Source organism: Peromyscus californicus, unplaced genomic scaffold, assembly GCF_007827085.1.
Source record: "Peromyscus californicus insignis strain IS unplaced genomic scaffold, ASM782708v3 Scaffold_4__1_contigs__length_199733344, whole genome shotgun sequence".
Taxonomy (NCBI): Eukaryota; Metazoa; Chordata; class Mammalia; order Rodentia; family Cricetidae; genus Peromyscus; species Peromyscus californicus.
The window spans coordinates 158,998,497-159,022,485 of NW_026294562.1; the positions used below are offsets into that span (position 1 = coordinate 158,998,497).

Here is a 23,989-nt window from a genome sequence, read left to right on the forward strand (position 1 = left end):
TGCTGCCCAGAACAGAGAGCCAGGAAAGGATGGCTGGGAACAGGATGGGCTCTGAGTGCCATGGACTTGAGTCATACCTCAGACTCCACCAGAGCAGGCAGCCCTCAGGACAGCAGAGAAGCAGCCACGTCTCCATGGTGCCATTCACCTGGGGCAGCCAGCCACTGTGAGCCGAGGAAGGCCCTGTGGCGCAGCACTGCCTTTCACAGGCTCTAGAGCATCTCCTCAGGGAGAGGAGGGCAGAACAAGCACAGTGGGGGGACTGCTCCCAAAGACACCCTTTCTTTCCTGGAGCCCGACCACACTTTGTCAGAGGGGCCTCTGATTCCACAGCAGGGCTGTGGTGGCAGCTCCCCCAGGGGACCAGAATGCTTGCTGGTAGTCTTCAGAAGGGGCAGGTCCAAATCTACCCCAGGACAGCTTTGCGACCACTGCATCTCCTTCCTCACCACCGTCCACCACAGACGGCAGGGATCCTCAGCGTGGTAACACTACTAAAGCAGATGTGGGGGTGCCATCTCTGGCCCTGTCTGTCCCCGACTTAGACTGCTGGCCTAGCCCTCTGACCATTGCCCCTGCCAATCATCACAGCCCCTCAGCCTGCATCCACCCATCCACAGGACCTGTGGTGCTGCTACAGAGTGCGGGGGGATTCGTGGGGCCAGGCGGTTGGCATGGAAGCTGACAATCACCTGCCTCACCTGATCACAGCCAGGCCCCAGTCTCTGGGAGGAGCATTCAGGAGGTGCGGACTCACCTTCTTCCTCCTGCTCTACCCTCCCTGCAGAGGCTCCTCTCAGCAGATGGACACCTGAACACTGAGCTGGGGATGGGCCATCTGCTTCTCCTCCCACAGTTGCCAAGGTTTGTGTTTCCAGACACATCTTCTCCTCCTTTCTCCTGAGGTGGGCTCTATGCCCTACCCACCACGGGTTCTGAATACCCAGCACCTCCTTCACCTCCTTTGCTCTTGGTTTTTGAGGCGGGATCTTTATAGTTCAAGGTGGCATCCAATTTACCATGTAACCCAGGGGCTCTGAACTCTAGACCTTCCTACCTTGCAGGTGTTCGGGGCTTACAGGCATATGCACCATACCAGCTGCCCACACGGGCCCCTGTGCTGGAGCCTCTTGCAGTAAAATCCCCTGCTTTCACTCCCCTCTCTTCCAGCCAAGTCCCTCAAAAGCAGCTTCTTCGTTCACTATGAACCTCCTCTCCTTCCCTCCCCTTCTGGCCACCGTGCCCTCACCCTCTGCCAACCTTCCTCTCACTGGCTCCTGGAACCCAGGGCTCACCAGTGGATGCAGGCATGGCCCATCCTCTCTGGCCCTCCTGCCCCCCACCCCCCTTTGTCTTCTCTACCTGCTGCTTGTCTCTGGAATAAGCCTCTGGACCGGGTCTCCTACTAGGACCCAGCATGGACCGATTCCCATTGAGTTCTGGTCTCACAGCCCTCCTGCATAGCACACAGACATCTTCCTCTGGTCTCCTGACAGCCCACATCCAACCCATGCCCGAGGCTGCCCTTTACAGACAGAACTCCCTCTTGCTCACAAACTTTCAGTAGCCCCTAGGTATCCTCTAGATGAGGGAAAATATCTCAACCCTGATTCTGCTTTCCACATGCAACTGCATGCAGCCTCTCCCAAAGCCTCCTCCCTCTTCTGGGGGCTCAGTGATCCCCAGATCCCAGAAAGCAGCTCTTTCAAGGTTGGAGAGGGCTCCCACATACCCCACCCTAGGCCAAGTCCTTCTCTGCTCCCAGGTAGGAGAGGAATCTTCCTAGAAGGAACGCAATGGAAATCTCTTTAAGTGTCTTTCAAAAGGCTGGAGTGGACTTGAAGAGCAGGGACCCACAGTGACGGATATTTGTGGCCCAGAGCAGAGCTGAGGAATCTACCCACTGTCTAAATAAGAGAGCAAGACAACACACAGGCTGGGGACTTCTGGAGCATGATTGACTTTCAGAAAAAAAGAAGAGGCAGGCATGCAATACAGCTGTAATTCCAGGACTTAAGAGGCTGGGGAAGAGCATGAGTTTGGGGCTAACCTGGGCTACATAGTGAGATCCTGTCACTCGTCTTGGGGTAGAAGCAGGGCTGAAAGAGGCCACTATCGTCCTAGTCCTAGCCAAGTACCCTTTCATTCCCAGTCAGAGCCGGGGGAGTCCACCGGGACTGGACTGCTCTCCTCTCAGGCCAGTGGCACAGCCTCCTGGGAACTGCTGCTAGGCCACAAAGAAGAGATCCAGGCTAGAGCATCCTGATGCCCTATTCCCCTCACTCTCATCCCTACAAGAGGCCCAGGCTAGACCCCCACCACCAGTGCTCTTCTTCTCCCCCCACACTCATCCCTGGCTCCTCCCTACAGTGGACTACCATCTCCATCATGGGAGGAAGAAGGCCAGATCCTACACAATTCTCTGCCCCAACAGAGGCTTTCTCACAGGTAGCCAATGGGGCTGGAGGGTCAGAGTCCTGCCATTAGGCCTCTAGCTGATTTATCCAGGACTACTTAAAAAAACAAAACAAAACAAAAAACAAAAAACCTAGCTGGAGTAGTCCACCCCTATAATCCCAGCATTTGGGAAACTGAGGCAGGAAGCTGGAATTTGAAGGCAGCACGAGCTACCTAGAGATAATTTGTTCCAAAAAGCAAATATACAAAACCCAAACCAAACAAACAGAAGTAGGACTAAGGCAAATTACCCTGGGAAGGCTGTACTCAGAGGCCTGGCTGGACTCCGGCCCTCCCGACTTAATCTAAGCTTAAGCAGGTATCTGCAGATGCTGATGTGACCAATTAGACAGGCCTGGCAGCTATTGCCTGTGGATTCTCCCAGGTGCCAGGCAGACTTGAGGCCTGTCCAACTTGGTTGGTTAATTCCAGAACACTGCCATACTGCCAACAACATAAAGTCTGTCCAGCAGGCTGCACGGCTTCTCCCAGGTGATGAGGCCACTTCTACTATGTCTGAGCCAAAAGGACAAGGAAAGGAGGTTCTCTGTCTTCTATCGGTTACTGAGCCTGAGGGAAGGAGTCTCATCTTCCAAGGAGGCATGAGATGGCTACTGAAAATACAGGATCCACCTACCAGTTTGACATCACCAGGAGAGGTCAAGGCCGCCTCCTACAGGAAGTAACCAAGGAGCAGGGCTCAGGCTAGGAGCCTTTTTAGGAAGCTGGGGTGGAAGGCAGCTCGAGCTTTCAGATGGGGCAAGAGGTACAGGCGATACGTGCTGGGAAATGTGGGTGCTGCTTGGCCTTGGGTGATGGCTATGAGCATCATTACACCCAGGGGGCTGCTCAAACAGAAAGGCAGCAACAAACCAGGTCTGACAGCACATACCCATAACTTGAGCTCTCAGGAGATGGAGGCAAGTCCATGAGTTTGAAGCCAGTCTGGGCAAAGCAAAAAGCCAATGGCTGGATATGAAGCTCAGCAGTAGAGTAGTTATGTACACACACAGACACGTGCCCCCCCAGCACACACACACACACACACACACACACACACACACACACACACACAGACATGTGCCACACACACACACAGAGGCACCAACATGTGTGTGGGAAGATGAGGGATCACAGGCCTCACCCTGGAACCAGAAGCTGGAGTCTCTTGCCACAGGCCTGAAATGACAAAAACTATACGAGGCAGAGATTTATTTGTGCAATCTTTTTTTCTCCTTAGATATTCACAGGTCACAAAACTGCCTCTAGGCATTAAACCCAGGATTAAGACATCAATTAACTGAGGTCTGAATGCAGCACTGATTAAAATAGTAGCAAGACAGGATGAAGTATTTCCCAGATCAGTCTCTAAGCATCAAGGTGCCAGCTTGCTGAATAAAACCCATTAAAAGAGCCAGGAATTCCATCTCTCCCAAAGATGAATGCACAGGGGATGGTTCTGCAGGAGCCAGGTGGGCACGAGTTCAATACCAAAGGACTCCCCAGGACCTGCCCCCAACATCCCCTCCACACTGGAAACTGAGGAATCAAAACAAGAGAATCATGAAATAACAAGAGAGATAAGAAAGGGGCTGGAGTTCCCTATCCTCAGGAGGCTCCTCCAGCAAGTCCTCTCCAACAAGCCAGAGCCAAGCTCAGCCCCTAGAGGAGGTGGTGGGGACAGGCAGGTGGGAGGAAGTCCACCCACTCCTGGTGGGGCTGTGCCTGTCATGGTGCAGATAGAATGGGTATTCAGACATGGGTTTGCTAAGCACAGACTCCTCCTTGGGCATCTGTGCAAACAGAGCAGGAGGAAGCCTGGCGTCTCTGCTCTTGTTCTGTGAATGTTTCCTTTATTTGGGTCAGGTTCTTATTCAAGGCCACACACTAGCATGTTAATGACTGAAGGTATGTTTGTCTATAATCTGATGAAACTTGAAATATTTCATTCCCCCTTCAAGGCTGAAGGCAATAAAGAATAACTAAGGTATTCTTTATTGGTATTCTAGCTCGGTAAGGTATTCTACCTCTAGGGAACAGGAGACTCAAGAGTTTGAGACCGGCCAGGTGGTGGTTGTGCACGCCTTTAATCCCAGCACTTGGAGGCCAGCCTGGGCTACAGAGTGGGTTCCAGGAAAGGCACAAAGCTACACAGAGAAACCCTGTCTCAAAATCCCCCCTCAAAAGAAAAGAGTTTGAGACCATTGTGGAATCCATAGTGATACCCAGTCTCCAAGCCAAAACTAAAGATTAACTAAGGTCTGGTACTAAGAGCTTTACAACAGTCTATTATAACCCCCTATGGTGCTTGGTTTTGTTTGTTTGTTGGTTTGGTTGTTTTTTTGTCAACTTGACGCAAACCTAGACATACCTGAGTAGAGGGAATTTTAATTTAGAAAATGCCTCCATAAGACTGATTTGTAGGCAAGGCCATGGGGTATTATTTTGACTGATGATTGATGTGGAAGGGCCCAGCCCACTGTGGGTGATACAGACCCTAAGCACGTGGTCCTGGAGTGCATGAGAAAGCAAACTGAGCCAACTATGGGGGCAAGCCAGTAAGCAGTATTCTTTCACGGTCTCTTCTTCAGTTCCTGCCTCTGGGTTCCTGCCTTGAGGCCCTGTCCTGACTTCCTTCAATGACGGACTGTGATATAGAGGTGTAAGCCAAACCTTTCCTCCCCAGGTTACTTTTGGCCCTGGTGTTTTATCACAGCAATAGAAACCTAACTAACACACCCTTTGAAGATGCATCAATATCTCCAATTATAGTTCTGAGCCTGCAGTCACTTTGCATTGCAAAGCCTCACAGACAGATCACCCCCTGAATGGGGGCAACTGCCTCAAAGACTGAGAATACTGAGAAAGGAAGGGTGTCTCGTCTGCCCAAGCAGAAGCAAACATCTCATGGGAACTAGACGGCCCCCTCAAGTGCTAAGACTTCTCTGGAGTCATCTGTCAGAACCAGAACTGAAACAAAGATCAGCCAGACCACAAGCTGACCCAGATTGCTTAACTGTACAGATTTCTCAGTCCTGCCCAGCCCAACTCCCCCTAAAACTCATACAAGCCTACCAATGGTTGAGACTCTCGTTCCCCATCTTCTCGATACAGCCACAGTGACTACACTCCTTTATGACTGTCCCTGGCTTCCTTCCTTCCTTCCTTCCTTCCTTCCTTCCTTCCTTCCTTCCTTCCTTCATCCCTCCCTCCCTCCCTCCTTCCCTCCCTTCTTTCTTTCTTTCTTTTTTGAAACAGGGTTTCTCTGTGTAGTCCTGGCTGTCCTGGATCTCGCTCTGTAGCCCAGGCTGGCCTCGAATCACAGAGATCCGCCTGTCTCTGCCTCCCAAGTGCTGGGATTAATTAAAGGCGTGTGCCCCCATTGCTTCCACTTGGTTTCCAAGGTTAGTGACCAGACCAAATTTGTTGGGTCAGATGTCTGGCACAGGACTTTGGGCACAGGGATGCTCCCCCATCCATGCCCCACTTTCTGGTGTGCAGGAACCAAGCTCTCTCTCTGCCTTGGGAATCTCCGGTCCTTACATGAAGGGTCTGTGAAGGGTGCCAGGACTACTCAGCAAGAGACACAGACGGCGGTGCTACTGTATACTTCCCATATGCCAGCAATCTAGGTCATCGTCTGCACACATTTTAAATTTGGGACAGGTTCCGGCGCACCTCTGTCCTGAAGCCCCCTGCAGTTTAACTCCTGTGCAGGCAGTAGGCAGAGGAGCAGAAACATTACCTACAGCCCACATTTTAATGCATGCAGGCCATGCAATTAACACTTCTAAAACCTGTGTATGACTCAAATGGACTCGGTCTCACTTAACACCCAAGGAGATGCACAACAGCCATGGATACACTCACGCTTCCGTGAGTGCTTAGCTGCAGCCCCTGGCATGGAGCTGAGAGGGATGAAGGCATCTCCTTTTATTTCCTACCCTACCTCCAGATCAATTTCATCCTCTACAAAACAACAAAGCAGAAGCCCGGCCTGAATTATGGCAGTGACAAGCCTGCTCTTAGTCAGATTCAACTTTTGACCTATACGTTCCAGCCGCAACACTGAGCAAAAGGAAGAAATGTGCAGTTATGATCTTGTGTTTGCAGGAAGAGTACAATTATGGAGGAATTTACAGGAAATCAAAAAGGTGCCGCTTGAGAGGATGGAAAACGATAAAACAGTCACACAAAGGGAATGAATGCCAGTCAAAAACAAAACACACAACCCTGAGGCACCAGCTCCCCATGCCGGGAGACCTCCCGGTCAGACTGGCCCTGGAAAAACCCCCAAATGCCCAACTTGCTAATCTGGGTCTAGGGTATTGTGTAGATGCCAGGGACGCTTTCCTACACAGCCCTGCTCTCTGGTCCAGAGACTTTTCCTGAGACTCAATCCAGTCAGCTGGCCTTGCAGAGGGGCTGGAGTGAGCTGGGGGAAAACTGGCAACCAGGCAGGCCCTGGACTCCAGGGCATTTAGCTGAGCTACAAGAGGCTCTGTAAGACCATAGAGCCAACAGCCTGGATTCACGGCTTTTCCTTGGGTGAGTCCCTAATTCTCTGGGCCTCCATTTCCTCATCTGTAGCATGGGACTAACTGGAGCAGCTGCCTCATACATCAATAGCAACAACCTCTTTAAGTAGAGTGGCACGCCCGGTGTTTATCAGCACAGGCCTTCCACGGGGAGTCTCGGCAGGGCCTGTGTTGTTAAGACACACCAGCTTGACTCCTGTCTCACACACTCACTTCATCAGCTTTGCAGATGATGAAAGGGAGACAGGCAATCCTTCCATCCCCACCATAGCTGGGTATGAGCACAGCTCTCTCTCAGCTGAAGCTATGGAGACAGGAAAGTTCCGTCCATCCGTGGTCTTGAAAGGGACAGGGACTGGAGCTGACACTCTCCCCTGGGCAGACGCCCTCCACAGAGTGGGAGAGAGCACGCAGCCAGGGCACTCAAGCCCCGGGAGCAGATGAGTGTGGTGGCATGGACCTTCAGTTCCAGCATTGGGAATGAAAAAGCAGGCAGATCTCAAGGTTAAGGCCATTCTGAGTTATACAGTAACACCCAAACAAATGAGCAAAACCCAGGAACTCCCAAAAATCTAACACCAAACAGTAATTTAACGTCACAGAGAGCCCACCTGCTTTGGGAGATGAAGGACCGGCTGCTGCCGCGCCCAGAGCCCCTCCTTGGGTTCTGGCAAGGAGGGCCATAATTGTGGCTATGATGGATCTGCCAAGACCAACTGTATCACGGCAGAGACTGGGCCCCGTGCTATTAAAACACACCCCTGAGGCGGCAAGGACAATGTGACATTTCTGAAATTGTTCTACTACCATCAAATGCCAAATAAGTCCTTTTTGCTGCTCGCTTTAATAAAACTGAGAGGCATTCTTATAAACGCGAGACTCCACCTTGGAGCCTCGCAAATGTCACCGGAATTAAAGTGAGCTTGCTCTAAAGTGACGAACTAATGGCTCATCCCTCAGGGAGACGCTGGAGCTCACAAGCCAGCTGTGTTCTCCAGCACACTCCCCACTGCCAGTGACCTCAGGGCAGTCACGGTGAAGAAGACGGGGACACGGGCCAATCCCAAGTACTCGCGACTTGTTCTGCTGAGTGAGCCACAGGGACACACACTGGACACTTGAAACAAACAAGAGGAGATGCCATGAGCCTGAAGGACAGTCTCCACCCTCACTGAGGTGCGGCTGTGACGGGCACTGGGCCAGGGTTACTGTCGACACCTGTCAGCAGCTCCTGGGTCTCCACCCATCTCCCACGGGCACCTGCCTCAGACTCAACTCACCAGAATAAATCTCAGTTCTGTCACTCCGCTGCCTCCATGGCCATGTGGCTCCTGCAGCAGTCCCCTCAGTGACAACCAGTTCCCATTCCTGCCTCTAGCTGAGTCTGTGGTCAGAGGCTAAAATGGCTTTTGGAAATACAAACCTGATCTGTACTCTCCTAATCCTTCAAAAGTTTCCTGTGCTTTCTTCTCTCAGGACAAAGCCAAAACCCGACAGCAACAATGTCCCTCGGTCCACTCAGGGGCCACTTCCCTGGCTTTGTTCGGTCACACAAGACCACCGCCCCTTTCCCCAATGTCCTTGAACAAAGGGTTCCTTAGCCCGATTCCTGACCCCCACCTCATCGTGTACCACCCTCACCTCCATTGTGTCTAGGACACAGTAATCCCACATTTTGGGACTCACAAGTCAGATCTCCCAACTAGGCAAGAAAATGTCACCACACAGACTCAGGATCAGAAGTGAGGAGCCTTCTGCACACCTCCCAATGAAGTCTGCCTCATCTCTCTCCCACTTCACAGTAAGTGCAGCCACTCAACAAAAAACTGTCCGGCCACCATTAAAGAGCAGCTCGGTGGCCTGGAAGAAAAGTGATAGCATGCAGAAGCTACTCCGAGCCTGAGAAGGTTCACCCCAAAGCCACCTGACACACCAGCTGTGCTGGATGTAAGAGCTGCCTATGGGACAGTCACAGCCATGAACAGCATGAATAACAGGATAGAGCACATATCAAGACTGGTTCTCTAAGTGGGGTGGTCAAAAGAATGGTCTCCATTCTCTGTGAACTGAGCACAATTAGCCCAGGTAGTCACAAGCCAAGGACTCACCATTCCACGATCTCTGGGTGAAGAATCGTATTGTTGACATTGAACCTATAAAGAGAAAATACACCAATGGCATTAGTTGGATGGCCTAGCATACCCCAGCGAGAAGTACCTCGTTCACCACAAACACACCATGACCAAGAGAGGACCCCAGCGAGAAGTACCTCGTTCACCACAAACACACCATGACCAAGAGAGGACCCCAGCGAGAAGTACCTCGTTCACCACAAACACACCATGACCAAGAGAGGACCCCACTTTTAATTTCCTGGCTTTCTGGCCTGGAGAAAGCTGCTGCTCACTTTGTGCAGGCCTGAAGGCCTGGGCCGCCACCTCTAAGTGTGGGTCAGTTGGAGAGCAAGCATTTTGACTAAAAACACCCCTCTTCCCTACTAGGCAGACTCTTTATCAAGTTCATTAATACACACACACACACACACACACATAATGGGAGTACCAGAAAGGGGGAACAGAAAGAATATTGAAGAGAAGAAGCTGAATTTTTCACTAATTATTTGATGAAAAATGCAAATCTGCACACCCTTTTTTAAAAACAAGTTCATTTCAGCCGGGCGGTGGTGGCGCACGCCTTTAATCCCAGCACTCGGGAGGCAGAGCCAGGCGGATCTCTGTGAGTTCGAGGCCAGCCTGGTCTACAGAGTGAGATCCAGGAAAGGCGCAAAGCTTCACAGAGAAACCCTGTCTCGAAAAACCAAAAAAAAAAAAAAAAAAAAAAAAAAAAAAAAAAAAACAAAAAAACAAGTTCATTTCATGTGCATGGGTATCTTGCCTGCATGTATATCCATGCCCCATGTGCATTCCTGGTGCCTGTAGAGGCCAGAAGAAAATGCTGGATCCCCTGGGACTGAAGTTACAGACAGCTGTCATGTGGTTGCTGGGAATTGAACCTGGATCCTCTGCAAGTCAGCCAGCACTCTTAACCACTGGGCCATCTCTCCAGCCCCTTCAAGCTCAACAGTCTCTAAGTAGCACAGATTTAAAGACATACCATAGTCAAACTGCCAAACAACAGAGTATACGTTGGTGGTCCTGCACGCACAAGGCTAGACTTAGGACTTTCAGTTTTCTGATTGGGATGTCATGAGGAGGATCTACAACCCAGTGGTTCAACTTCCAGTTTCCAACCTTACGAAAGGCTGATGGATACATACAGCACAGCTGTCGATCAAGGAGTTTCTGCATCTTACAAGCATAACGAGAAACTCAGTTCACCACACACAGGGTATGATCCTGGTGCGTTCTGATCAGTGGCCAATTCCACACCAGAAGGACAGTGGGATAATGTTCAAAGACTTGAAAGAAACAAAAAATTGGGAAAGAAAAAATTCAGCAAAGATATGCTTCAAAAATGAAGGAAAAGGGTCTCACTGTGACCTGTGACCCTGACTATATGAGAAGCACCATCAGGGTTCATCATGTGTGAATGCATGTCAGTTCATATGTCCAGACGGGTAAGGCCTGCTCTGAGCCGAACTGTCTAGGACATAAGATTCAGCCTGATGGACAAGTGTCCAACTCCTCCACCTTTAACTTTGTTAAACTGGTGCCAGAAACTGTAAGCCATGGGCAATCTTTGTGGACCTGGAGCCTATGGTAACTGATGTGACCCAAAGCATCTTATGCTACCCAAAGGATGCTACTAACAACTATATCCATGGCCATTACATCACTGGTGAGATCACCAAGCCAGGTTGGACTCAGGGTCTCCTCGGTTTCCACAGCTTTGGAGAGGGCTCTGGTTCTACCCCACTGCTGAAGGAGTGGCTCTCTACTGACTGTGACAAGATGCCTGAACTGGAGTTCCTACGTGTTCACACCCACACCAAACTTGGCACCCACACCACCCTGGAGCACTCAGACTGTGGCTTTATGGAGGACAATGAGGCTGTATGACATCAAACACCCAACCCATACCAACCTCAGCCACCTCATCACTCAAACTGCCTCCTCTATCAAAGCGATTCCACTCCTCAAAGGGGCTCCACCACGAATCTGACAGAGTTCTAGACCAACATTTGCCCTACCCTTGTATCTACTTCCCCTTGGCCACCTATGCTCCAGTCATCTCTGCAGAGGCCTACTGGTGGCAGAGATCAATAATGGCTGCTTGGAACCTGCCAATCAGAAGGTGACACGTGTGACCCCTAGCACAGCCAAGTAAGTACATATCCTGCTGACTCCCGTAAGGTGGAAATGTGCTACCCAAGGATGTGAATGCTGCCATCACAGCCATTAAGACCAAGAATAGCAGCCATGTGGACTCGTGTCCTATGGGTTTCAAGGTTGGTATCAACTGTTTGCCTCCTGGTATGGTGCCTAGGAGTCTGGCCAAGGTGCAGTGTGCTATGTGTCACGTGTATTCTGAGCAATATGCCTGCCATTGCTGAGGCCTGGGCCTGCATGGACCACAAGTTTGACTTTATTATGCCAGGGGGACTTTTGTACATTGGTATTAGGGTAAGAACATGGAAGAGGTGAGTTCTCTGAGGCTAGAAGGATATGGCTGCCCTAGAGAAGGATTACAAGGAAGCAGGCATCAACTCCTATGAAGATGGGGATGAAGGAAAAGACAGACAGCTGCTTGGCGTGTGTTCACTATGGTTATGGCAAAATTCTTTCAAAATAGTCTCCTTGCATTGCTAAAAAAAAAAAAAATGGAGAATTAAAACTCCTCAGATAAACAAAACAGGAGGAAATTTATCTCTAGTACATTGGTCCTACAAGGATTCCTTCAGACTGAAAGGGCACTAGAGAGTGATGTGAATCTACGTGAAGAAGAAGCGGGCACTGATGGGCCATGGAGATGGCTCAGTGGGTAAAGGCGCTCACTGCATGCTTGATAACTCGAGTTCGATTCCTGAGACCTCCTTGGCAGAAGAGAACCAGCTCTCCCAATCTGCCCTCAGAACTCTACATGTGCACCAAACACAGGCATGCAAACACAAACGAATAAATGTTTAAAACACTGGATTTGTTTGTTTTTTAAAGGCAGAGGGTGGTGCCAGAGAGATGGTTGGTGGTTAAGAGTGTATATTGCTCTACCAGGAGAAAAGAGTTCAATTCCCAGGACCCACTTTGGGTGGCTCCTGTAATTCCAGTTCTAGGGGATTTAATGCCCTCTTCTGGCCTCTGCAGGCACTGAATATGCACGCATACACTCACACAGACATACACAGATATGAATAAAAATAACCTTAAGGAGGGATCACTGGTAAAGGTGACCATATAGGCAAATATGGAGACAACAGAAATGTAGCTTTTGCTTGTAATGTCTTAAAAATTACCAAGAGACACATGCATACATACATATGTGACTATGCACGCGCGCGCACACACACACCCTCCATACACAACGACAAGAGAAAGACACCAGATGCACAGCCTGCAAATGGGATGACTCTATGTATCATCAAGTGTCGGGTGAACAGAGAGAGTGGGGGCCAGGAGAAAGGACATGGACCGCAGGGGAGCACAGGGCTTCCTTTGGGTGATCAAAGTGTTCCCAAACCGATGATGGTGGTGGTCAGATAACTCAGTGAGCATCCCAACCCTGGTCATGAGAACCAGCAGAGGACCCTCGGGTAAGACCTTGGCCTTCTGGATTCCATGATCTCCCCCACAGAGGCATAGGTAGAGCTATGAGTTTCTGACTTCACATAGCCCAGGGACTCTCCACGGCCTCATGACTGGCATTTGAGCTGATCTAATGCCATGGCCATAAGGAATAGCCTTACCCTGACCAAGGAGTGGGGGTGGGCAAGAAAAGGTACCAGCAGCCTTAGAAGATTCCTCTCTGAAGCTTCGGATCCTGAAGGACACAAGCAAGGCTTCTCGGTTCTAAATCAACTCAAATACTTTAGAATCAAAGTCACGGGCCTGGAGGGATGGCTCGGTGGCTAAGAACACTAGCTGCTCTTACAGAGGATCTGGGTTCAGTCCCCAGCAACTACCAGTACACAACCATTTGTTACTCCAGGGGACCTAGTGCCCTCTTCTGGCCTCTACGGGCACTGCCTGCATATGTTGCACAGACATACATGTAGGCAAACATTCATACACATACAATAAAAATAAACAAATCTAAGAACAGACGAATCGAAGTCCTACCTGTGGGGTATCACAGAGATTATAGACAGCTGATGTGGCTCAGAACAAAGACAGAGCAGCGGGTCACATAAATCAAGACCTGTCACCTTAGAGAAAGCACTGGACTAGCTGCTCAACAGCAGCTGCATCTCACTGCACACAATTCATATACCCACGTGCATATAGACACGGCTGCACACACACACACACACACACACACACACACACACACACACACACACACAGACACACACAAAGACAGCTGTGACCTTAGAAGACATATATAGATGTGCAAATAAGAGACACCCAAGACACATACAGATGGACTGAGATGTCACCTGTGTCCTAGGAAGGACACATTCCTAGAACCCCAGTGGATGCCTGAGAATATAGATAGTACTGAAGATTAGATATATCATGGTTCCCTCCTCTAAGCATAAATAGCTATGGTAAAATTTAATTTATAAATTAGGCACAGTAGGAGGCTAGTAATAAGTAATAATAAAATAGAACAATTACAACATACTATAATAAAATTGCCAGCATCAATAGACTCATGCTTTGGAAAATTAATTATAAGTAAAATAGAGGCTATCTAAACACAAGTACTGGGATACCACATGGCTGATTTGATAACAGAGACAGCTCCTGAGAGACTGATGGGTGAGTATCACATGTAACTGACATGTCCTGGGTAAATGATGCAAGATGGAATCACAGAACAACATAAACTTATGAACTCGCCAAGCATAGCAATGCATGCAATCTCAGCCCTGCAGGGGGCTGAGGTAAGAGGACTATGAATTTGAGGCGAGCCTGGACTACACAGTGAGACCCTGTCCCAAAACTGCCGAGTGTGAGTGAGGGGTGAGTCAGTAGTGGGATGCGTGCTTTGGAATCGCCTGTGCTGAGCATTCCCATCCCCCATGCATGCCCCCTAGCGCCTCCTTCCCCTGGGCCTCACCTCTCACTTTGTCACACCACTGTATAGTCTTCAGGGGCTCCTCTGCTGGGATGGGGGCCTTCATCGGTGTCCTATCCTAAAGGCCATGAGCACCGACTTGGGGTCCTTGTGAGTTACATATTTCTAGAATTTTCCATGTAATATTTTCAGATTGTGGTTAACTGTGAGTGAGATTGCAGAAATTTAAACTACAGACAAAGGAGGAATTATTCCACACGCACAGACACAGGCAGACATATGTTGCACACACACTTAAGAGACAGGGGTCATCTAGACACTTACATACACACACATCCCGAGAGCCAGACACACACATACAGAAAGACCTACAACCACATAAGTGTGGACACACGACACAAATGGCACACACAGACCAAGGCATACACACACAGACACATAGAATTCCAGACAGACAGACACACTCAGAAAGGGAAGATTCTAAAAGTCCATGTGGATAGATTCACTCTGAGTAATGAAATTCAGGTAGTCCACACTGTGGCCTCAGTACTAGGAGCACTTTCACTGATGAGAGTATGTTCATTATGCAACAGACAACAAAACCCAAAACCCTACCACGCCAGTGAGGGTGGGAGGATAGCCTAGAAGTGGAAGGCGGATAACGGAAGGGTGAACAGGGCGGGCCTGGCCTGAGCCAGGCCTCTGTCTCTCCCCACCCCCACCACTACACACACACACACACACACTCCCCCCCCACACACACACACACACTCTGCTACAGGGTTGGAGCAGGTTCTCCCTTTATGGAGATTTCCATGGCCTATAATTTGAAATCCAATCCTAAATATTAACTTGATGTACAAGTTAACAGTTACCTAAAAGTCATGGTCCCCAAACCACAAACTGGCATTTTGCTGTAAATTGTCAAGTTTTAATAATGTCCCTCTAACTTCCTAGGTTTTAAAATTCACATCGTTGAATATTAATATCCTTGCATTAACAAGTCCCAAATTCAGCATTTCATATTTAACTGCTTATTTAAATGGAATTAATTTGTAACCAATTGTCTTCAAATATGCAAGGCAATTTAACTAAATGCCAAAAGATAAGAAATATGCTTATTCTCAATAGCCAGCTGATGTGAAATAAGAACCATATTTCTCTCTCAGATGACGGCATGAAACAGCGAACTCTGTAATTTGCTATCTCCACCCAGAACTCCTGGGCACGGGTTCTGCCTGTCTGGAAGGGGGATGGTCTCATACCAGGGAAGCATCCCCATTACATGTCTTAACTCTGAAGGATGAGTGGCCCTCAGCTCAGGCCACATGCCCACTCCAAAGAACCTTCGTAGTCAGTTTCTCTATCTCAGGAAACTCTGCCCTAAAACCTACTTCCTTGGACACTAACAAAGATCTATGACATCTGGTTTGGTCATGGGCTGCAGGAGCAGAGTGCTCCAGGGGCCCTGGATGCCTGGAGTCCACAAGAAGAGGTCTGACCCCCATCTCTGCCTCTCCCAGCTCCAGCCTACAGAGCAGCCCTTGCACCCCCAGCAAGGCCAGGCAATGAGTCCCCAACCCTGCTCCTGTCCACCATATGCCTACCCGAGCTCATGGAGAGGCCTTCTTCTAAACGCTCCCTGGAACTTGTCTCTGATCCAACAGGACCCCCAAGCATGGCACCATGGGCAGACCCCTCACTCAACACAAAGACCACAGGGCTAAGCCTGGCACCATGGGCAGACCCCTCACTCAACACAAAAGATCACAAAATAAGCAGAAGCCATAGCCTCTTGTGAGCCCAGCGACCTGGGGCTCCAGCAAGATCTCTCTGACCTCTGACATGTCTACCATCTCCCTCACCTCCACCTCCCTCTTCCCTCTGTTCATCTATTGTCTCCACCACTCTCAGACCAGGCGCACACGCTGCTGTGGGCCTCAGGAGGCCTGGCTCTGGCCCTGGGTAGCTGAGGAAAGCCTGAGGCTAAGGCTACACACATGGGACAATACCCCAGGTAGGTAACCCTATGAAGCCACACTTTGAAGTAAAGTCACAAACCAACTCCCTGGCTGGATCACAGCCCAGAGGCTCTGGGAAGGGTGGACTACTAAGGCCACTGCTACCCCCTCCTTCATGCAGGTCAAGGGGACTGGAAGCCTGGGAGGCTCATCAGGACAGACAGAGAGGGCCAAACCTGAGTATCCGGCTAGGCAGAAGGTCAAATAGAGATCCAAGATGGAGGCATTTCAAGAGAGACATTTAAAGGGGTCAAAAGCAAAAACCCCAGGAATGTGGAGCTTCATCTGGGCAGTGAGAGGTGACAGGGGACACAGCAGTTGCACACTGGAAACTAGGACAACAGCAAGATTCATCTTGCTTAGGAAACAGGCTATTATTATCCAGCAAACCGCTGGAACTCTCGGCAGGCAGGTAAACGCAGGCCTGAGTCACGGTGGCCCTTGAGGACAAGGTCTCTCCCTAGCCTGGCACAGAGACCAGTGGGTGACAGAACTGAGGTGCTAGCTACCTGACTGGTAAGAGGCATGGGACTGGACTATACCCAGAGCCCAGGAACACAGACATGACTTCTAACTGGGAGGGGCTAGGGGCACTTGACCCCGTGGCCAGGACCCCAAGTCAGTGCTCACGGCATGTGGGTAGAGGACACTGATGAAGGATCTCGTCCCAGCATAGGAACACCTGAAATTACACAAAGGCTGACCGTGAGAGGTGAGGCCCGTAGAAAAGGATGTAAGGGACAAGCCTACTTTGGACCAAAGAGAGGAGGGAATATGGGTACCATATACAGGTCAGACACTGCAAAGCACAGATCAGCTGTCAGACTCTGGCCAACAGCTCATCACATGGGTGCAGAAACAAGCCCAGCCCACACCCAGCATGGAGAGCTGTCGCCCAGCTCAGCTGCTATGGGGCCTAGGGAATACCACAGGCAGCCCCCCACCATATGTGCATCCCTCAAAGACTGGGAAAAAGTAGGGCTCTCAGGAAAAGGTCTCCAAACTGGACATGGTGGTGCACACCTACAACAGACTTGTGAGCTCCAGGCCAGCCTAAGCTATAGAGCAAGACCTTGTCTCAAAAGCAAAACCAGACAGACAAGCTTCAAGGTGTCCGCAGGGTGGAGGTTTGCAGGCACAAGGCCACTGAGGTTCTGAGAAGGACTGAAGAGACTCAGGGGAGAAGCAAGGGGCAGAAGCTGGGATCTGCTGAGAGGAGAGCAAGGCTGGAGTCTGCAGCAGGGAATCCTGTCAGTGAGGCAGGATGAGGCCTCCGCTTCTGGCCCCCAGTGACCGTGATGGCCATGTGGGTCCCACCTGCTTTTCTTAGTGAAACTTCCCAGTGCGGAGATCTGCCTCAGCAGCTTCACCCCAGGGCTTCACTAGTCACATGACCCACCAGATGCCAGCCTGGGAGAAACTCAGCATCCTCCGGGGCAGGGTCCAGACACTGCAGCTTAGAGCCAAGCAGGACTCAGGCCGCTGAGCACGCTGGGTCCACCTGGCTACCACACAGTTAGGGAGACCAAGGTTCACGGGGTAACAGATTTGAGCCACCAGGCAGGCTCTGGCCCCCAGCTGTTTCCTTCGGTCCCACCACCGAAGCAGTGCTGTGTTACATGTGGTGGCCAAGGTCACAGAGCCAGGCAGTGAGAGCCAGTCACCTACTTGCAGCACAGGGCCCTTCCCACATGGCTGAGACCCAGGCAGAGGCTGCGGACGGTATGGGTTGAGAAAAGTGAGCAGGGTGTTGGGGCACAGGCACCTGGCAGTGCTGGGGTATTAGGAGGTAGACGGTGACTTGGCAGTTGGCATTTCAGCAAGCTGGGCTGGTCACCACCAGGCCACTTAGGGCAAATTCCCAAGAGGATGCAGCAGTTTGTGCCATGAAAGAAGCAAACTGGATACCCAGCGCTCCTGCCCCACAGCTCTGATCGTTGGAGACACGATACATATTCATGAGCTCATAATCCTTTCTAATCATCCCTCCATCGCATACACAGATTCCCTCCTGCGGCTGAGACTCATCCATAATTATAAGCGCTCTGCTGGTCCCACCTCCGTCCACAAAAGGACAACAGAGGACAGGGTGCCTACAGAGCACTTGTGGTAGGGGGCACTGTGGCTCAGGTGCAGGAGCAGGGATGACGGCTGTTTGCTGCCTCAAGGGCCCAACTATAACAGTAGCAGCCGGCCACTCTAGCCGGACCTCCCAGGACCCAACCTGACCAGGCAGCATACATGCAGCTAGCAGGCAGCGCTCTCTGGGGGCAAGGGTGAGGTGTGACAAGGAGACAGAGGGCGCTCCAGGGATCTCCAGCCCAGAGAGGGGACCTATTTCCTGAGTAGGGATTAGGGGGCTGGACCCAGAGCTTAGCTGGGAGTGAGTAAAAGGTTAGGGCAGTGGGAGACAGCAACTGGGAGTTGCTGAGAGCTGGGCTGGCCCAGGACTGGGGATGGGGTTGATACAAAAAAAGACTACAAAGCTCAGAGCCACGGCATGGGTCACTTCTAGGCCAGCCTGGGCTACACAGAAAACAAAACAAGGCTGTCGATGTGGGCAGTTTGTCTTCAAGGGTGAACTTGCCTGTCAGCCTCAGTTCAATTCCAGGATCCACACGGTGGAAGGAGGGAGCCAGCCCCTACAAGTTGTCCTCTGACCTCCACCCACGCCCTGGCACCCACACTCACTCCCCCCCCCCCACACACACACAGTCACCCAATCCACGTGAAACACAAAAGAAAGAAAACAGCTACTCTTGCCACACAGAGTCCAGGGCTCCCAGGGCTCTTCCAAGATGGAGCCCAACAAGGAGGGGTGTTTTCCTTCAGGTAAAAGATGGAGTGATTTTACACCAATTATTTCTCTACACATTTCCTCCAAACACGTGATCAAATCCACTTTCAGCGTGCTCCCAGAGGTCACGTCTCGAGTGGCCAGCCTGGGAGAGGTCAGCTGACAAAGGCAGAGCAGGCGGAGGAGGGACTCACTTGCTGATGCCCTCGAAGGAGGCCTCTCTGCAGACACTGCCGCTGTCTGTGTTGACACCACGCTGTGGGGAGAAAAGGGGTGTATGAGAACAGGTGTGTCACACATGGACCCACAAAGCATCCCCACGCGGGCCGAGGGCTGTCTGCCTCTTCCAGCCAGACTCAAATGGAAGAGAACCCTACCTTGCACAGGCCAGCGTGTCCTGCCCCTTAGCCTTTCCCTGACAAACAGGCTCCATAGCAGGGGAGCGCTGAGCTGGGCCCCAGAGCAAAGGTGGAACTTTTTTCCCCAGTGCATGTGAAAAACAGAGAAATCCAGCTACAGTGGTGCATGCTTGTAGTCTTAGCACTGGGGAGGCTGAGGAGGGCAGATCACCAGTTCAAGGCTAGCCTGGGCTATACAGACATTCTGTCTCAAAAACAAAACCACAACCAACAAAAAGAAAGAAGGAAAGTAGAGGGAGAGGAGGCAGAGGTATCCCAGGTACAGAGCGAGGGACTGGTCCGGATGGGTCAGGGCACTGTGTTCACATTGCTCAGACACTCAGGCCCCGGCAGGAGCTGGGCAAGACAGGCAAGACCCTGAGATACCTTACCCAGTTCTGTAACCACAGAGTCAACAATCACAGAACAAAAATACTTAAAAAAAGAAAACAACAACAGCCCCTCACCACACAAAAAACCAATTACAGCTGCAGGGTTTTTTCCTTACCATCATCCCCTAAACAAGACAGTGTAACAGTATACACAGGGCATCGTGCTGGCTAGTTTCATGTCAACTTGACACAAGCTAGAGTCCTTTGAGAAGAGGTCTGGAACCACAGTTGAGACAATGCCTCCATCAGATTGGCCTGTAGGGCATTTTCTTGATTGTGATGGATGTGGGAAGGTCCAGCCCATTGTGGGCAGTGCCACCCCTGGGCAGGTGTTCCTATCTGGCATAAGAAAGCCTGCTGAGCAAGCCATGGGGAACAAGCTAGTAAGCAGCATCCCTTCACAGCCTCTGCATCAGCTCCAGGTCCCTGTCCTGCTTGAGTTCCTGCCCTGACTTCTCTGACACTGGACTACAAGCTAGAAGATGGAGTAAACCCTCTCCTCCCCAGGTTGCTTTAGGTCATGGTGTTTATACAGCACAGAAACCCTGACTAAGACACTGTACTAGGAGTCACATGTAACCTAGAGATGACTTAGTGGATACGGGAGGTGTGCATAGGTTAATGTAATAAAAGACTCCTGCATCTGTAGTGTTGGTATCTCCAGGGGTCTGGGAACCAACCCTCCATGGATACCCAGGGACAACTATGGCCTCAGCCTCCATCTGTCTCCTTTCCAAGCTGTAAGCAGATGTCCAACGGAGTGCAGCCACACACTGAGACAAAACAAGTGGTTCAGAGAAAAGCAAGCCACCCCAGAGAGGGGACACTCTGAGCAATCACCTGCTTTCTCAAGAATCTCAGGCTGATTCCTCCCTGTCCAACTGCGATCCCAGAAAAAACACACTGGGCCAGCTCTGACCTCAATCGTCACAGCCAGCCTCCATGCTTAGCCACAGAAGTGGTACAGCCAAGAGAACAAGTGGAAGTGGGTGGTGGTGCGGGTGGGGGTGGGGTGGGGTCGGTGTTCCCACATAAAGCAGGTAACAAAGGGGAGAAGAGCCATTCTGGAAGCAAGAAGGGCTCTGTGTGTGAGGGAGCCACCCCCCGCCCGCGCCCCTCCTGGATACCAGGAGCCCACCCTACACCCCTTGCCCTACCCCAGACTGTGCCCTCCTTAAGACGTAAGAGTGTGACTTTCAAACTGTCTTATCATGGGGACTCAGGGTATGAATAAAGAGTGACAATCTAGACCTGAAATGCCATGAGCGTAAGCTGGACACAGTTACATCTCCCAGTCTGGAGATATCTTGCCCACTGTGGCCACAAGACCAGACCCAGCACATCCCATGCAGACTTAGGATGGCATCTTAGACACAGCAGCCATGAGGACACACGTGCCCCTGCTTATCACACACGACCATTCCTCAGTTTCTCTTTTGGGTTTACTTGACACCAGCTCTTAGGAAGCCCAGGCTGGCCTCTCCTGCCTCAGCCTCCCAAGCCGGCACACGCCTCTGTGCCTAGGTTCTTTCCGTATAATCCTCCACATGACAGAGGCAGGTTTTTGGCCCCCGACAAACATCTCCTCGGTGCCAAGTACCACACAGCTCCTGTACACCAGCCACTTACCAAAGTGAGGAGGGCAGAGGGCTTCTGTGAGGTCAGGACACTGGCAATCTGGAAATCAAAAGAAAACCCACTTTAGAGCGGTATTAGGGAAATGTCTCAGACAGACTCATGTGTTAAGTGGCTAGACACTGTTTTGAAGGCCGCAAATCCTTTAGGAGGTGGGGTCTGGCTGGGAGAAGCGGGTCTGCTGTGATGGGGACACTCGCCACCACATGCTCCTGCTGTCACAGACTGCACCCATGATGACTGAAGCCCTCTGACCCAGAACTAAAACAAACCTTCCCCTTCCTAAGATGCTCCTCTCAGGTATCTGTCACAGCAACAAGCGACTCCTCCAAACATCAACAACTTGAAATGGAGACAGCACACCATCACTACCCAATGACGACAGCTCTCATCTACGGCACACCATCACTACCCAATGACGACAGCTCTCATCTACGGCACACCATCACTACCCAATGACGACAGCTCTCATCTACGGCACACCATCACTACCCAATGATGACAGCTCTCATCTACGGCACACCATCACTACCCAATGACGACAGCTCTCATCTATGACACAGGTACCACAGTCACCCCACCCTTAAGATGAGGAAGCTGCGGCTCAGAGAGGCAGATGGACTCCAGAAAGCCCTACGGCTATCAACAGTACAGAGGGTGCAAAGCTAAACCTGGAGCACCCCTCATCACGAGACCTTCCTCCAGGCACCACACAGATCCCTGGCTCCAAACAGCCAGACCTGCCCACTCTCAAGGCCGGCAATGGTGTGCAGTTTCCCTGTCCTTCCTGAAAGATCCATCCCATTAGACACCAGCCCCAGGAGCCTCTCATCTTCAGGGCAGATGCCTCCCTCCCTGCCTGCCACTGATCTCCCAGACTAAACCGAGGGGAGTTAGTGTTCCTTAACTCCACTCTGGCATCCATGCCCACCTCCTCAGGCCACTGCCCTTGCATGCTGAATGCTTCCTTCCCAGTGCCTTCAGTGAGAGGACACAGGCTTACCCGCTCACACCTCGGCTCACTTTCACTGATGGCTGGGGTCATCTCCCACCAGCTTGACTACTCCAACACATCCCACTTGGCTGTGAGCCCCACCCCAGTGCTGCAAGCAGGTTCAGTCACTCCCTTCTCTACACACCCCCAGCTGACTGTCACCCATCCCCGACCCCACCCCTGACAAAGCACGCATCACCCACCAGCTAGGAAACCTGCACCCCAGAGTGCTGACCACCTTGCTGGGAGCAATCTGGCCCTCTGTCCGGCTGTACACAAGTCATGCTCCTCACCCCAACCGTAAGTTCTCTGACACCCTCACCACAGAAGAGGAAGGTGGGCTGTTGGAATGGGCGGGCTGCACACTATGCTGAAGCACTATGCTGAAGCACTATGCTGAAACACTATGCTGAAACACTATGCTGAAACACTATGCTGAAGCACTATGCTGAAGCACTATGCTGAAACACTATGCTGCACACTATGCTGAAGCACTATGCTGAAACACTATGCTGAAGCACTATGCTGAAACACTATGCTGAAGCACTATGCTGAAGCACTATGCTGAAGCACTATGCTGAAACACTATGCTGCGCATATTTAAGGTGGATACTTTGATAGGCTCTGACATAAGTATACACACTTTTCAATACTAAAAGGCTCCCAGAGAAAAGCTGAAACATATTGAAAGCCATGAAAGAGAAGATGCACCTGCCATCCCCAGAGACAGTTCAGCTCTGTGCAGAGAAACAGAGAACTGTAATGACATTTGGATCACATGAAATTATATGCTCCGCTTATTTCCTGTCATTAAATATTCTTCAAACATGCAATTTTTAGCAGTCACTACCGCTGGGGATGGAAAACGTTCAATAAGTCTTTGATTATAGCCCATGTCAGTCATCTTACACACATCACGTCACTTAACCACCCATAAAAATGCTGCTACCGATGTCCAGGACTCACAGATGGAAACCGCTTGTGTGGGGGTTAAAGGACTTGCCTAAATTCAGCTAATAAGCAGCAAAGCCAGGACAGAAGGGATCACACAGTGACCGAGAGCTCTGACTGCTCTTCTAGGAGAGCCAAGTTGCCCATATCAGTTGCCTTACAACCACCTAGAATTCCAGCTCAGGGGAATCAACACCCTCTTCTGGCCTCCTCAGGCATCCACACACATGTGGAACGTATACACACACACACACACACACACTCTCTCTCTCTCTCTCTCTCTCTCTCTCTCTCTCTCTCTCTCTCTCTCTCTCTCTCTCTCTCTCTTTTAAAAGGAAATAGCAAAGCCCAGAATTTTAACATGTGGCTATAGAAAACTCTCTCTTAATGGACTCAACATCATTTACTTAATCTCTCCCTCTGCTGGACATGTAAATTATTTCTAATGATGAATTATTATAAATAATGCTGTGTGAGCATCCTGGCATATATAGTTTTATATATAATTTATATATATTTGCATATATATAAAAATTATGTTATTTGAAGGGTTTTTCTGATATGGTATGGTGGCTCACATCTATAATTCTAGCATTTCGGAAGCTGAGACAGGAGGATTGTGAGTTTGAGGTTAGCTTCAAATACACAGTAACCTCATAAGAAAAAGAAGTT

The 23,989-nt window shown here is 50.6% G+C and overlaps 1 protein-coding gene across 1 annotated transcript in view; it reads right to left on the reverse strand.

Annotated features, from left to right (window-relative positions):
- Positions 1–23,989, reverse strand: part of Pepd (peptidase D) — a 134,889-nt gene that overhangs the window by 83,373 nt on the left and 27,527 nt on the right. The window contains exons 5-7 of the mRNA XM_052760063.1: positions 21,367–21,414; positions 19,142–19,203; positions 9,104–9,148 (exon numbers count right to left, since the gene is read on the reverse strand). Of these exons, the coding sequence (XP_052616023.1) occupies positions 9,104–9,148; positions 19,142–19,203; positions 21,367–21,414 (155 nt within the window). The remainder of the gene's footprint in view (positions 1–9,103; positions 9,149–19,141; positions 19,204–21,366; positions 21,415–23,989) is intronic.